The sequence below is a fragment of the Gymnodraco acuticeps genome, unplaced genomic scaffold, assembly GCF_902827175.1.
Source record: "Gymnodraco acuticeps unplaced genomic scaffold, fGymAcu1.1, whole genome shotgun sequence".
In the NCBI taxonomy this organism is placed as follows: domain Eukaryota; kingdom Metazoa; phylum Chordata; class Actinopteri; order Perciformes; family Bathydraconidae; genus Gymnodraco; species Gymnodraco acuticeps.
The window spans coordinates 4699076-4715344 of NW_022989768.1; the positions used below are offsets into that span (position 1 = coordinate 4699076).

General features: G+C 38.0%; 1 protein-coding gene across 1 annotated transcript; it reads right to left on the reverse strand.

Annotated features, from left to right (window-relative positions):
• Positions 1-7468: 7468 nt before the first annotated feature.
• lin7c (lin-7 homolog C (C. elegans)) lies at positions 7469-15297 on the reverse strand. The gene is made up of 5 exons (XM_034217098.1): positions 15058-15297; positions 13175-13293; positions 12913-12984; positions 12266-12475; positions 7469-11529 (listed from the first exon to the last, which is right to left on the reverse strand). The coding sequence occupies exons 1-5, from the start codon at positions 15092-15094 to the stop codon at positions 11362-11364; spliced, it is 606 nt and encodes a 201-aa protein (XP_034072989.1). The 5' UTR covers positions 15095-15297; the 3' UTR covers positions 7469-11361.
• Between the last annotated feature and the right edge of the window lie 972 nt (positions 15298-16269).

The following is a 16269-nucleotide window of genomic DNA, read 5'->3' on the forward strand; positions in this document are numbered from 1 at the left end:
GAGAACAAATGTTTGGGATGTGACCAAAAGTTAGATGTGAAAATGTGAGTTCTGACTTTAATCTCAGAATGCTGACTTCTTTAATTTACTTTTGGTCACATCCCAAAAGATATTCTAATGTGGCCCTAATCCACTTCTGTACTTTTGTGATGGTGAAAGGCAGATTTGTTTTCATTCACCTTTTAGCACTGCTAGCTTTTTCTCAAAACGTGTGTAGGTGTATGTGTGCTTTACTTAAAGTTTACAGTATGCCACCATCAATTTCTTCTTCCTTGTCTGCTCCTACTGATGAGTTGGCTCGTGGTCCAGTTTGGCCCACTGCCTCGTCCTCCGCCCCTGCTGCTGCTGGGCTCACTCTTGGACGTGATGGACAGGAAAGACAAAGTGAACTGTCCTCACGTGACTCTGCAGAGGTTTGGGTCCATGCCATGTGAAACCAGCAGCTGTGCTCTGGTCTCAAGCTGTAGTGTAAACAACCAGCTCTAATAAATTGCTGTGTCACGTGCGCAGTTTGGTTGCAGGCAAACAGCCAATTATCTACCCATGAACTCCTCTCAGAAATCTTCAGTGTATATATGTCTGCATTTGGGTAAAACCAAGGAGACATTGCCAGGCAACACGTTCTCACTCCCAACCCGTCACATGTTGACGGTTGGTCAGGGCCCCTCCCCGTCACCGTTCAAATAATCCATTAAAAAAAGATTGGAAAATTCACAAAACTAGCATTTATTACAGGGCTGTATTGCTTTTTGTGAAGCAAATAATGAAAATGTGGAGTGAAACTCAACTTTCAACATTACATTAATTGGCTGTTCATTACAATAATTGCGGTCAAAAGTTTTAGGAAAAAATGCCACCGCAATAAACTAATCAGACTACTTTGATGCTGGAAAGGCTAAATTCAGGTCAGCAGGATTTATTATGAATAAGAAACATATATTGAGTACAACAGTATCGTGCTCTCAGGTTAATGGTCAAATAGAAAACATTTATTCTTTTGATTGTAAAATCTCTGGGACTTCGGGTAAATGAATCCTCTTTTATTTTCAACTAATGTGAAACATGCAGTAGGGCAGAACAGAACAAGTAAGCGCTCAGTCCATCCCTGTGTATGGGAAAATCTCCATTTGAAGCCCAGCTGTCACATCCAGGGGCGTCGCCTGGACCTGGAAACATTCGGGGCTTAGCCCACAGTGGCAGCGCTACAGTCAAATGTTCTACTGCAAGACTCCCCACACGCACATACACAATTGCACCATCTGGTGTCACAAACGTGTGCCTGCATTAGCTTTGTTACGGCAATGCATTGTGGGAGATTCTCATAGCACGTGAGGATCTCTTGAGGGTAAGGTGCCTGTATTATCTCGGTGGACAAAATGTATGTTTTTATTTTATAAGGACAATAACGTACTGTTGTGTTTGTTTAGTTTAATGTTAATTGTTTAATGCTCACAGTCACAGCAACATATTTTTTGTGTGATTGGCTATTTGTTTTATATGATTTATCAACGTGATCATCAATAGCTAATCTGAGCACCAGAACCCAGCTCACGTGTCCTTTTATGCTGTCCATTGAAATGCAGGTATGTGAGTTTTGTACACCAGTGTATTTATGTTTAATGTTTCACATTGCTCCACATGATGCCTCGACTACAAAGTCTTCCATGTTTCTACGCTTCTTCCTCTGTGTCACAGTTTCGGGAATATCAAGATCATTGCACAGGGCCTTGGTCTTGTCATAGACCTCATGTGCTTTCTCGTCACTTCGGTAACTTTTCAGTGTGTTCTCAACTGCTGTTTTGTAATCTACTGCCTGCACCAAGTCAATTGTTTCTTTCTGCAGGTATGTGTGCAGGCCCTGAGTGGTTGAGAGCAGTGTCTGGAACATGACAGCATGTAGATGGTACTGCATTTTCAAAGCTTGCTTTCCAGTCCCTTTACTAGAGGGGCTGAAAGGCTCCCTAAAGTCTTGATCAAAGTAGGGAGGTTTTTGACATGCCCAGCGAACAAGTTGTTTGTCCCCTACCTCTAGCCGTTTCTGAAATGTTTGCAATCTCTGATGGTGGACAAGAGATGTGGAGAAGAAAGAGTAGAGACACTCCAGGAGATCAACGCAGGTATGTGAGTTTTGTACACCAGTTTGTATAAGTTTAATGTTTCACATTGCTTGTGAAAAATATACTACCACTATACGATCACTGATGTTTTGTTGTTGACTGGACACTTATTTTGTAAAAGAGATAGCATGAGAGGATCTCTTAAGCAATGCAGCTTACGTGTCCTTTTTATATGCTGTCCATTGAAATGCAGGAAAGTAATCACCAGCTCTGAGTGATCTGTTGCCGAGGGGACACTACACCGGAGTTACATAAGCAGAGATAAAGTGCTATTTTGGGGGGAACTCACCTCCTCTGGGGTCCCCCAGGAAGATTTAAAAAAAATATTGAAGTTAAAAGCATCAATCTTGTGCACTTTGAGAGCAACATTAAGAGATATGGATACATCTCTCAACACCCATATGTCAAAAATAAATCAAAGAATCAGAAACGGGTTTATTATTTAAAAACACTTCATTTTCCAATTAAATCATAAACTATGTCAAATTATTAGAAGTTGTTAGTAATCAGATTAAACAGAAAAAAGGGATGGAAGGAGGAAATAATAATCCCTCATCTCTTGCTGTTTGCGGTTGAGATTATCTCTTTTGCTGGCCAAATGGAAAGCAGTGATGTCTCACTTGCCTTGGCCCTGTATCTGCAGTCCCTAAATCAGTCATGTTACCCATTGACTCGTCTGTTCTGGTGTTCCTGTTCATTGTTGTCTCCATTGTCGTTCTTGTCTGTTGTATCTCCTTCTTGTGTGTCCCTTTCTCCTGTTCCCTTTTCTTCATCCTCTACTCTGTTTGGCTCATGTGTGATGACTGTGTAGGTAAACATAAACAAGTATGTAAGTCAATCAGTTTCCAGCTCTGTCAAATAAATGAATTTCAAGATACACACATTTGTCTTCATTAAAATGAGTGTCACCACACTGTCACAAAATGTAATACTAACCAATTGAAAATAGTTAAATTTACATTGGAAACCTCTTGTAGATATCACTGTTAAGAGTAGGTGTCTGCCAATAGGACATAATCATTCCTATACAAATGCAGTTTGAGTAATTCACTTAATATATTTACTTAAAACTTTAATATAGTCATTTTCACTTAATACTCTAATATAGTCATCTTTCTGCATTCAACACTAAGGAAAGCTGTACAATTTGACATGATAATGAGGAAAAAAGGCCTCCGACAATGCAGATCATTTTTTGATCATATCAATTTTAAGATGCGGGTCAAGGCTTAATATTTGGGAGCATAGTGTCCCTTGCTCCCTTTCAGGAGCCCCACTGGATTGGCTTTGATCTGAAATATTTGTATAAAAAGCTTGTTAGCTGGCTGTCCATCTCATAATGTTCACATAGAAACTAGCTGTCAATAGGAAATATCAATCAGAAGAATTATATTTTCATGCAAAATCTGTCACAAAAAGAGGTTGCACATTTAAATGCAGGTGTTGTTATGGCAACGTCAGTGGCCAGACAGCCACATTTACTGCTGCAAATACGTTCAAACATGCTGTCGACACGCAAAGCAGTGGCAACTATGCCACCATTTCAGCTGACTTTTTCTCAGAAATACTGTCACATAACATCCATATATATTTCAGTGCTAGGTTGATGCTTAGCTAAGCTAACTATGAAACACTTTAACTGACAGGACTCAGGAATCAGGATCAACTGTGTACTACTGTAAGGTAGCTTCTAGCTTCATGTCGAACACAGACAGTAAGTCAACATTTCCCAGAGAGCTTTCTTTGAAATCACCAAGTAACGCTAAAAAAACACAACATTTAGATTGTATGACAAAGTGTTTATTTAATATATCTGGCTAGCTATAGCTACTTGCTAACGGTTTAGCTTACCCCGCGCGATTCAAAGTAACGTCAACGTAGCTATAATTTATGCTTTGCTTACATGTTCGCATAACTTGTAAGTTTACTGACAGGTACATACCTTGTTCACCTGGCTCAGGTGGTGGCTCTGGGGTTGTTGTGTGAGCCACCACTTGAGAATTGCCGTCTTTTTTATTAAAGAAATGTCTAATGTCCATCTTCAGAATCTCCGCGTCCGGGGCTGACAGTTTAAAGTTTAAACATTGTCACAGAGGAGAGGTGTTAGCCAATAAAACACGTTTATTTCCATATAACTCCCTGATTGGTCTGGTGGCGTCGTTTTGCCTCTGTGTTGCATTCACTGAACATGGGAAATTACAATTCTACCGTCCGTCCTATAGGTAAAGTAGGTTAATGTATTATATTATTGAGGGAGAATTAGTCCGGGGCTAAAGAAAAAACATCCGGGGCTAAAGCCCCGGATGCCTACCCCAGGCGACGCCCCTGGCTCAAATCCATTATGTTGGAGCTGCCATGATTCACTCACCAAGTTTCTCTTTCCTTCTGCCTTTCAAGACTCCTGAAAGACGAGCATTAAAGAAGGAAACATTTGTGAGTCTGCTGCAGAGCACATCAACAAGAGTGTGTCAGATGTGTAACGCAATAACGCAATGGTTCAACAGAAACCAGAGATGCAAACACAGGTATGGTGAAAAAAGAGAGAACTATTCGAAGCAGAAAAAAAACAGCGTAATATACCATCTGACAAAGGAATGTGCTATAATGCTTCAATTAACTGGCTATTCTTTATAATATACTCAGATCAATAGGAGACAGAGATGTTAAGTTATAAATCAAGGGTTTTTATTATTATTTACAGCAGGGGTGGGGAACCTTTTTCCTTTCAATTTTTACAACATCCTCGAGGGCCGTACAAATGATTGAACTCAACATCTGCTTAAAAAAACTAAAATCACAGCCCATTTATTTGGCCTTTCTTTCATGCTGTGCAAAGAAAAAGCAACCTCTTAAACCAGATATTTTACCATGACTCGCGCATGCATGCATGCATGTGCACGGTTGTGGCATGACCACCAAAACAGAAAGATATGGACACAAGAGGTGTGCAAATGTATTTAGTATCCATGTGAACATGATTTAAGTGGGGGGGACCTAACCTCCTCTAGGGGGGTCGGGGGCATGGTCCCCCGGGAAGATTTTTTTTTTAAATATTGAAGTTAAAAGCATCAATCTGGTGCACTTTGAGAGCAACATGAGGAGATATATGGATACATCTCTCAACACCCATTTGAAACAGAACTGTAAGCAGATTTTTCTTTTTGGATATTTTACAAATCACTCCCCTTTTAAACTGTAGGCCTATTCTTGTTATTTTTAACAACTTTTTTGTTACTGTCATATAGTATTTTATACCTGTTTTTCATTTAGTCTCTAATGTCTCATTAATAACTATAATGATCATAACAAGGTGTGCCTTAACCTCACTGAGCTGAGGTTATTTCATTTGAGCCTCTCAGGAGAGAGCTCTCTTCCACCTGGTTATAGAAAAGCTCTTTAAATTCGTTAGCATAGCTAGCAAACCAGATGCTAATAACAACAGATCGCCACTGTGCTTACAACTAAAGACACAGCCACGCGAACACTTTGGCATGTGTACGGCTCCTTATGGGTACTGCAATATTTGAAGAGCTGGAGCGGCGTTCCGGTGCTCTCCGTCAGCACTCTAGTGTCTACTCTACACTCCTTTCAGACGAGACATAACCACGTGAAGACACGTTAGTATGGGCATAGATATGTCTCATAATTATTTGTGTGAACATAAAAATAATTTGTGTGTAAATATGTGATTTGTAAATGTAAAACAACATCCACAAATGCATTTAAAAGATTAGCAAACTCACAAATACATTTGCAAGTGTAAAACGGATCTGCTAATACGTTAAATATGTTCACAAATAAAAAAAAGATCTGTGAATATCTCTTTAACATTTACACCTTTCGATCAGGCATTTGTGAATCCATTTTGTATTTGTGGACCAAAAATGCGCTTGCGGATCTCAAATCTCTGTTCACGGATCTCAAATCTCTGTTCGCGGATCGTCTTTTTACACACACGGAATCTTGAGACATATTTTCCGCCGGTCACGGCTAAAATCTACTCGTGTCACTCGGTTATTTTCGGAAACCACGTGATGGCCTGCTGATGACGACATTTCCGCATGATTTCAAAGTAAGAGCATGATGGTTTGTTTAATGCTCTATTTTTGTATTATAATGAACAGCGGAACGTTAGATGTATTCTTCATCACCATAACCCTGACCTAAATACGGTGCTTTTCTACAGATTACTTTATTACTGCACTGGTAAGGTAAAATTAGGCCGATTAATAAAATGTGACACCGAGTGACACGAGTAGATTTTAGCCGTGACCGGCGGAAAATATGTCTCAAAATTCCGTGTGTGTAAAAAGACGATCCGCGAACAGAGATTTGAGATCCGTGAACAGAGATTTGAGATCCGCAAGCGCATTTTTGGTCCACAAATATAAAATGGATTCACAAATGCCTGATCGAAAGGTGTAAATGTTAGAGATATTCACAGATCTTTTTTTATTTGTGAAAATATTTAGCGTATTTGCAGATCCGTTTTACACTTGCAAATGTATTTGTGAGTTTGCAAATCTTTTAAATGCATTTGTGGATGTTGTTTTACATTTACAAATCACATATTTACACACAAATTATTTTTATGTTCACACAAATAATTATGAGACATATCTATGCCCATACTTAACGCTCGTGTTGTGTTCAAGGAACCTGTCCTTGGCCAGGAAAAACAGGCATTCGCTTGTTTAATTATTTTGCGATCTAGATTTCTTCTTCTTTTTTGAAGTGAGAAGTTGTCCGACGGACTGACCGACCCCCCCCCCCCCCCCTCCCAAAACGAAAACTCTTCGGTTCTCCACGAATCGCACAAGTCACCCAAATCAGCGAGCATCACTGCGAAACTGTGAGATTTCAAGGTCACTCTGGGTTCATTCCTCCAACAAAACATTTACATTTCCCTCCACTTCAAAAGGAGCTTGTACTGTGTGTATTGGTCCGGAATTTAAAAAAAAGCATCTACCACAAACAGCAATATGAGTCAGGTATTACAATCATTATGAAGAAAGAAAACTCTAGTATAGCCTTTATTCAGGGTTTAACATGTTTGGAACAAAACCTGAAGTAGATAAGAGTATTGCCCTTAACTCATTATTTTCATTGTGAGGGGATGTGATCATTGTAGAACATGTTTTGAATACTTTAGGGGCGATTGCTTTATTTGCTGTCAAAGAATATGGTGTGTTAACAAAATGTTGGGAGCAAAACAATTATTATTATTATTGCCATCCCTCAACCCCCTTTTCTGACACTGGATGGGATCACATGTCCTCTTTCACTGCTTTTGGTGGTTGTTTGTGATTTATTGTGCCTAAAACTAAAATGAATGCAGAAAGACCTTCAGAGACATATATGTAAGCACTGTTTATTAAGCCTCTAGTCCAACTATTATGTGTTCTACATCACAACATTTTACATTCCACATCAATGTAACAGTAAATTATGTAATAAACCAGAACACAAAATAACACAACACAGTCTACAGGTAATAATCCTAAAGAAGCACTGGCTAAAATATTTCAAAACATTATCAAAGTTTTCACAAGTGTTTGCAAGTTTGGTCTTGGTACTAGAAAGAAAATATAAATCAGTTGAGATCTCCGGAGAGACGTGCTGATGTAGGACTGTCTGTACGTTCATACAGTACGAGCAGATCTCAGACCTGCATCAGCGCTGCCGCTCAGAGGCGCTTCACTGATATGGCCCTGGTACACAGTCAAAATGGAAGTACCAATTATTCCCGGTATTTGTTTTTTAGGAAAATCCCTTATAAAATTGAGAAAAATATCAAAAAGAAAACTATTATAAAAAATACTCTATTGACCATTCCAATATAAAGACAATGAAAACAGGTAGAAAGTTGAAGGGTAACTCACAAAATGTTGCAACCGATGGTCAGTGACATTCAGTGGAGCGTGTGCAATATCAATACCAAGTCTCATTACATTTTTTCCTGATTTTACTATTCATGTGTGCAAGCAGGGAATCTAGCAAGCAGAGTTTGATAAAACACAATTAAGGAACAATCTATACATTATATTAAGACATCTCAACTTTTATGTACACCCCAACTCTTGTGCTAAATGTTCTGCCTCAAAACAAACATATGCTCCCAGTAGCCTATGGAATGGTATATTGCTAACCAAATGTTCACATAAGCCTATCCTTCTACATTTATCCTCCTGACAATCAATATTTAGATAGCAAGGCTAATATCGCATGGACAACTTCACTGCAATGTCTTGGTGGTGATCAACATGTTACAATAACATTGTTGACGTCTCATTAGATTATGTAACACCAACGTATCAAAGTGTAGCGTGTCCAAACTCAGACATTTGTCCACACAGACTTAAAGCAGTAATTTCCAATAACATTCTGCAGTAAAATGACAATTATTTTGCACCGTACAAAGTTTTTAAAGGACCTTGCATAGATAATTGACTTTGCATTCAGTTTTTGCAGTACTGTGTGTTTGTATTGTTTTATACTTTGTCCAAAATTCAGTTTTTCATAAGGAGCAATGCATTACACGGATCATAGCCACAGATGGGCCCAAGCTCATCATGTATTGTCACTTTTGCTTATATTTAAGTAACATATCATTAAGCGAAGAGGATCCCACAGGTAAAGCTGACATGTATAGGAACAGCAGACTTTGATTAGAAATGGACGGTTATAATGGATTTATGTAGAAACTGTGACAAAGTGAGAAGCTAAAGAACACTTTGATCTAAATTTACTTAAACCATATTCTTCAAGCAAAACAATATGACTATTCTATATAAAAGAGAACCCAGGACTGAAGCACTCTTGATGAGTTGTTCATAATTTGATTGAGTCATTTATGCCAGAGCTGCTACATTTTTGTTTGTTAAGAGATGGTGGATAAAATGGTGGATAAATGAACAAAAACACTAAACGAAAAAGCAACCTTAAACCAAAAGCAGCTACACAGACAACCGGTCATCTAACAACTGTGGGGCAATAAGTTGTGTTGATCATGAAGCAAACAGATCTTCATTTTACACTGCACTGCATTTAAAGGGAATTGAGTCCTGAAGAATGGTTAAACAGTTACAACACCGTTCACAAAATCCCTAAAGCTGCACTGAAGGGAAAATGTGTTTGTTGATTTATCCACCATCCAACCTAACTGGACATCAGTTAGATACAAAATGTCTGCTATTCACTATTACTACCTTCCTGGCTCAATGATGACTCAGCAGAAGCATAGCCTTTTCAGCCAAAGCTTAGTTCACATAATGCGATGTAAATGTAACTGCAGCTACCATGGAAAAACGTTTTGTGAATAAAAAGGATATTTTGGATGCTATGGATAATTTAACAGATATTTATATTTACTTTCCCATCATTATTTGAATAATACAATATTTTAAATACAAGCATGACCTGAAGACTTGTTTGATTGACATATTGCATGTAGACAAGGGTTCATATTCCACATCTTGAGAAGGAATATCTGTACAGTTAACCATGCATTGCGAAAACACTTTAAAACTATAACAACAAAGTGTTGTAAACATAAGCATTCCTCCATCAGTATATTCTGGTTTGATGACATTAGCCTGCTCAAAACCACATATTAGAACACACCCGACAGTGTGGCAGTATTCAGTAACAAAGTGTTGTCATTATCAAACTTAATTCAGCATTTTGTTTGGTTTGTATTTAACAAATAGAGTACATGGGAGCCCCTAACAAGTTGGCTTTAATGGAGCATGATTGTTAGTTATGATAACATATAAAATAATGAAAATATTCATAAATAAAACTGTATTTAAATGTCTGGGATTACTCTTGTCCTTGAATCGAATGCATGGTCATTAAAGTAAAGTAATTTAAATGTTAACAGGTTTCTATAGATCCTATCGCAGCACTGGTGTCATATTTCTCTATAAAGACAAAAGCCTTTAAAGTTGTCAATGGCTACCAGGATAAAAAAAACAGTTCAACTGAAGTAAATGACACCTTTGACACACACATGCTAGAGATTGTTTAAGACAATAACTGAAAAACATACCGATGCAGCAGGTTTACAGCTTTACAACTGTGTAAAGTCTGAATATGAAGTAGCTATTTATCAGACATAATATCCACATCTGCCATTTCATTCATCAACAGAATGATGAAAGCTCACATTAGGCATTATTATGACAGAAAGATTGCTTGATATTAAAAACATCCTATTTTTCTTCATTTAGAATTATCACTTTTTCCCCGGCAAAGATCAAAGAACAATGTGAAGTGACTGACTTCCTGTACTACCCGGCAAATAAGAAAACATGACTTACAGTACATTCCTGAATTCTGTCAAGGCAAATGAATCATCTCATATCATGCTGACGGCAAGATGTTTGCTTATGAAGGTTATTACTTTAATAAAAGTAAAAGTGTGAGTCTCTGTGGCGGCAGGAATTTAGTTCAAAAGTTGCAGAGACCCCATTACATCACTTACAGTACCTGCTGAGCTTTTTATAATGTGGTATGATATTAGAAAACTAAAAAAGCTAAGCCCAGAGATAATCCATCATTTTTGTTCAGAAGTCTCCTTTCAGTGGATCCCCTTGATATCCAACTATCACTTTCTAACTAATTCAAACCGTTATCAGCCTCTCTTTAGTTTAGTACATGCCTGCAAAGCAGCAACACAAATAAAACTGCACCTTATTTTAAAGTTAAAAGGGTTTTAAACATGTTTATCATATGCTGAAATGAAATGAGCTTTGATAATAACAGATGCGAAGCATGTAGTAATTCCTGCCACAAGCATTTAATTAGCAGTACTTGACTTTAAACCACTAAGAAGAAGAAGAATATAACGGTGAACACAGTACATAAGATAGATGTGTTTGCCCTGAGGCACTTGGTAGTGGCTTTGATAAAATAATTAAAAACACTACCTTTCCAGTCAAAGGATTTGTGTAGTTGGTATAAGCACTCAAAGTGGCATTCAAAGATAATGCACACGTGTGAGTGACCCCCTACACTGACAATCATTTTAGTGTTCGTCTAGAGTCGTAGTGTCAAGTGGAACTATGGAGAATATTAAAAAGGTAGAAGCACAATATACCGTGTGTGTAAGTAGGAACTAAAACAAAGTGGGGATGTGATGGTTACGCTTTGTGGGGCATGGAGATAATAAAGAGACCAGAACATCGGGCCAGACGGCTCGATGAGGAGAGACATGGGAGCTGGGCATCAACACGGAGACATTCTACTGGGGGTAGTTGTTCTGTTGCCGGCGCTTCGCCGACCTCATTTTCTCAAAGCGTGACTCCATTTCTTCGAGGACTTTGGGGGTGTACCTTACCACCAGCTTCACTGTGCCCTGAGCAGCTTTGAGGAGCTCCACAGCTTTCTCATGGTGCTCCCCTTCCACACTCTGGAAGAAACACAGAAACCCTCTGTTAGTATTATCACAGAGAGGCATACAAACTGCAGTAAAGTCTACAGTTTCATGGGGTTATAATCTAAAAGCTGTGGGCACTTTTTACAAGGTGTGTCAACCTTTGGGAGAAACAATAACATCAGTACTTTATAGTTATTTGAGGGAATATAATTCCAACATAAGGTTTCTGCAGCACAGTTCCACCTCCCATGTAAAAGTCTGTAATTTGGAAATGTTAATGGAGAGAACCAACTGAGCAATAAACAAAATTACTTGTATGATTATATTTGGCTGATCCTGGTATTTTCAATGAAGTAAAATTGCTGAATGCTGCGGTTATTGTGGAAGAGCTGTTAAGGTTACATGCATTCACTTTTTCACAACAAAACACCTTCCTTGTTTTCTTGAAGCCTTATAATTGTGTTAAATGTATTTTCCTTCCACATAAAACATTTAAAAGCCAATTTGAAGAATTTTGTTTATATCCATATTTGGTTGCAAGCAATCTTTTCTTTTAGCTTTGTTGACACATGGTTACACTTAACGGCTACAATTCTGAGAACAATCAGCTGTGATCAGTGGATGAGCCAAAAAAGAAAATAAATAATTGGCAGGACTGAGTATGCCTCGCCTACAACAAGCTGAGTTTGATAAAACATCCGCAGAAGAGTGTGTCAGGCTTAACCTTCAAATGTAACCTCCTAGAGTAGATGCAGGGAATTGAACGTACCACCCCGTTGACAGAGAGAAGCTGGTCGCCTCTCTTCAGGCCTCCGTGTCGGTCAGCGATGCCTCCTGGGATGATCCGTGAGATGTATATTGGTGAGTTTTGCTCCTTTCCACCCATAATATTGAAACCTAGGCCTTCTTCAGTCTTGGGCAGTTCCACAACACGTGGATGAGAGTGCCCCTCACTTGCTGCGAAGGCTGCCACAGTAGCCTAGAAATAAAAACAGTGGTTTTGTTTAACCTTTGAGTAAGCAACTAGAGCACCCTTTAAGAAGCAAAATGTCTTCATTTAAGATAAGCAGAAGATGTATTTATTATTTATTTGTTTATTCCACACATGGCAGTTATTTTAAAACAACATGTACACTTTACAAAACATGTACACTTATACCGTTTGTTTTTGTATAGCGCATGGTGGAAAGGAGCAGGGAGAAGAACATCTTACAAAAAAATAACAACAAAAAAATTAATGAAATAACCATTAAAAAGTCAAATAAAAGCAATATTCTTTCAGTCACAGTTGCTTACAAATACTGAAACATAAAACCAGAATAGAATCAAAAGTCAACTTCATACGGTCTAAATATGCTTTCTTTATACATTTTCTTAAACATAAAAAGGTGTGTATTAGATTTGACTTGGGCCTACCTTAGCAGTGGCGTTGGCCCTGACCTCAGGACTGCTGTTGATGTCCACCGTTTCATACACATGTTCGTAAACCTGAAGACATTGTTGGACAGTATTTCGTCACATCCCAGCAACAGCTACCCACATTTCCAAAAGGTGAAGAGAAACAGATCTAACCAAACCCTCTTTTTTAAACACTTATGCTTAACTCCAGAAGTTGAAAGTAAACTAAGGCCATCTCACAGTTAAGTGTTTAAGAAATAAGAAAAACAAAGTATCTCACTTCTCTGACAGCGTTACAGAATTCACTTTGTAAGACCCTCTGCAGCGCCTGCAGCTTCTGGGGCGGCACCTCCCCGGTCCTCTGGAGCTTATCCAGCAGTTCAACAGCACGGTTAATATCTGCCAACAAGAACACACACACATCCATCAAGGTTTCAGGAATATCTGCAAATGGAGACGATGATTAACTCCTCTGCAAATGTCAAAACTCAATCTGTTCAATTGAATCGTGGAAGAAAAGAAACAATGAATAGTTTAGAAATGGCTTTCTCTTACAAATCAATTAATGTCTAAAATGTTTCAATCATTTCCGTCAATTAACCCGTTTTAAATGAGTCTGAGATTGAGTTTGTAATAACTTACACCACTGTTTATTTACCATCAATGAAACTATGAGACCGAATTATACGCTGCCAGAATATCTTTAACATCATGTTTTACAAATGAGTAATTATCTGCCACCTCACACATGGGGGCAAACATTATCAGCTGCTCTTTCAAAATAAATGACCAACCAGTTGAAATGACATCATCATGAACAAAAACAAGTGTGAGCCGTTTTTCCTCTGTTACTCTGTTATAATGTTTGTATATAATTGTTCTTGTCCTATTTAAATAGCCAATGCAAAGAAGAGTTATTATTATCCTCAGTTAAGCTGGTTGTTGGTTATACATTATTTCTCCTTTTAAACCCTTAAACTAATAATGTAAAAATAAAAGTACTACATTTGCAATTTACCATGAAGAAATGTTTGGGGTGTTTTTGCAATTATTTATTCATTGTGATTTATTTGGAAGTATAAACAAGTTGAAACAGTTAGAAAAATACAGTCTCCAATGTGAAAAACTAAATAATTTCAAAATATATGAAATCAAAGTCATTTTTCTCCTGCCACTGTTGTCTGTGCTAATGCAATTGATTTAGACTCCATTCAGCTTCCTCCAACACATTATATCACATATACACTTCAGCCTTTATCAACATTACATGTGTGAGGGCTTGTGGAAATAAAAACCACGGTGTATTAGCATAAGATAAATGAAGACTAAGGGGCCCATAGACATATCAAGTACACAGAGAAGATATAACAGGATCATAGGCATCCATCAGACTTCCTTTTCTTTGTTTTACTACCCACCCCCCACAACTTCTATGGAGGGATGTATATGTCATACAATGTCACAACTCATATTATAATTGTACTTATTAAAGATGAAGGGTTTAAACCAAATAATATTCTTAAAAACATTGTATACCTTTTGTAAGGGTGGATAAACATTCCAAATACCTTTTATCTCAATTCCCCTTTTGTATGGCGTGTAGTCTAATTGTATTATAGGTTATACGTACATCGTGTGCAGAAAAAGTACAGTGTGTATTTCTGTCTGTTTGTGAGTGTAGTGATTATGTACTGAACGAAATCACTAAAACAATTAATATAGTAAAGAAAAAAGGAGAACTATGGTTGAAAAAAGTATGTAAAATAAATATGTATTCCTGCTCATCCTGCTTATGATGATTAAACTGGTGCAAAATAGCTTATGATTCCTCAATGATGCTAAAAAACGGAGCGCTTTTATCAAACAAGCTACTTATCACGGTTACCATTAATAACAGTTAGCATGTGCGCTAAGTAAAACAGTGTAGCCTTAAAACGATGGTTAGTTCAGCGTAGTGCATCGGATGTACACAATGAGGCAAATTCACAAGCATTGGCTATCAGCAATACATTTTTAACGCAAAGTCAGCCAACTAAACACGAGAGTATGTTGTCAATAACAATCACCAGCTCAGTGCGGCTAACGCTAGCGAAGCTAGGTTAATGCCTCCATAGATCACAACAAATATTTCTGAGCTAACGCTAGCTAGCCAATTTACTTTACCTCTTTCCAACCGCACGGGCTCCCCAAGCGATGCCATCTTCAGATGAGTGTTTTTTGATGTCAGGTAGATATTGTGTTAAACGATAGATAAGGAACACTAAATATGGTAATCCTGGCTAACGTTACGTGCGTTTAGCCGAGACGCTAAATCAGATTAGCAAAGTTAGCCGGCTAGGCTAGCTGCTAGTGTCATGGTGCGTTCAGGTAATGCTCGTAAAGTTGGTAAACAGACGGAAATCATTACTTTGTGTTCTTTAATACATCCATGGTTGTATTCCATAGTTAATGGATGCTCGCTGGCACTAAACGATTCATCAATCGTAATTAAGTATTGATGTAATACTCTGTGTACGCATTTCACTGTTTAATATGTCATACTTTTTGTTATATTACAATATCACCCATGGCTTTGTGAAATGGACAATGGGAGTTATTTCTATCCTTACACCTTTAGTGCCTTGAGTTAAATCCTACTCTGGATACTAGTCTAGACCATAGGTCTAGACTCTAGAGCAGTGGTTCTCAAAGTGGCCCCCTGTCAGAGGCATGACAGGGGGGGGCGCGAGAGACCAGGAGAAAAAATGGTTATTAAAATAAATAAATAAAAAGATTTTAAAAAATAAATTAAAAAATCATATTTTGAAAAATTATTGATTCGAAAATAATATGATACAGTACAGTACTATTACGTCTGGGTGTCTGGGTTTCATTAAAGCTCGGCTCTGTGTGTGTGTGGAACGAGCCATTTTGTGTGCGTGCACGAGCGAGAGAGAGAGAGAGAGCGCACCGGTACCGGAGATTGTTGATGTTTGCTTCTGGTGCTAGCGAGCTACGCTAACGGATATAAGGAGTTTTTTCAACAACAAAGTGGAGGAGAGTCCTTTCCTGTCAGACTGAGAGACTCAGTGAGCTAAAGGACTCTCTCAGTGTTATCTCAGTGGGTCTCAAACGTTTTGGTCACCATTAATATAAATAAATTAAAAACAATTATGAAATACTATATGACATTAAAAAATGTATAAAGTTTAAAAGGGGAGTGATTTGTAAAATATCCATAAAGAAATAGTAAATCTATTTACAGTTCTGTGTTGAGAGATGTATCCATACTGTAGATCTCTTCATTTTGCTCTCAAAGTGCACCAGATTGATGCTTTTAACTTCAATATTTAAAAATAAATCTTCCCGGGGGAGCATGCCCCCGGACCCCCCTAT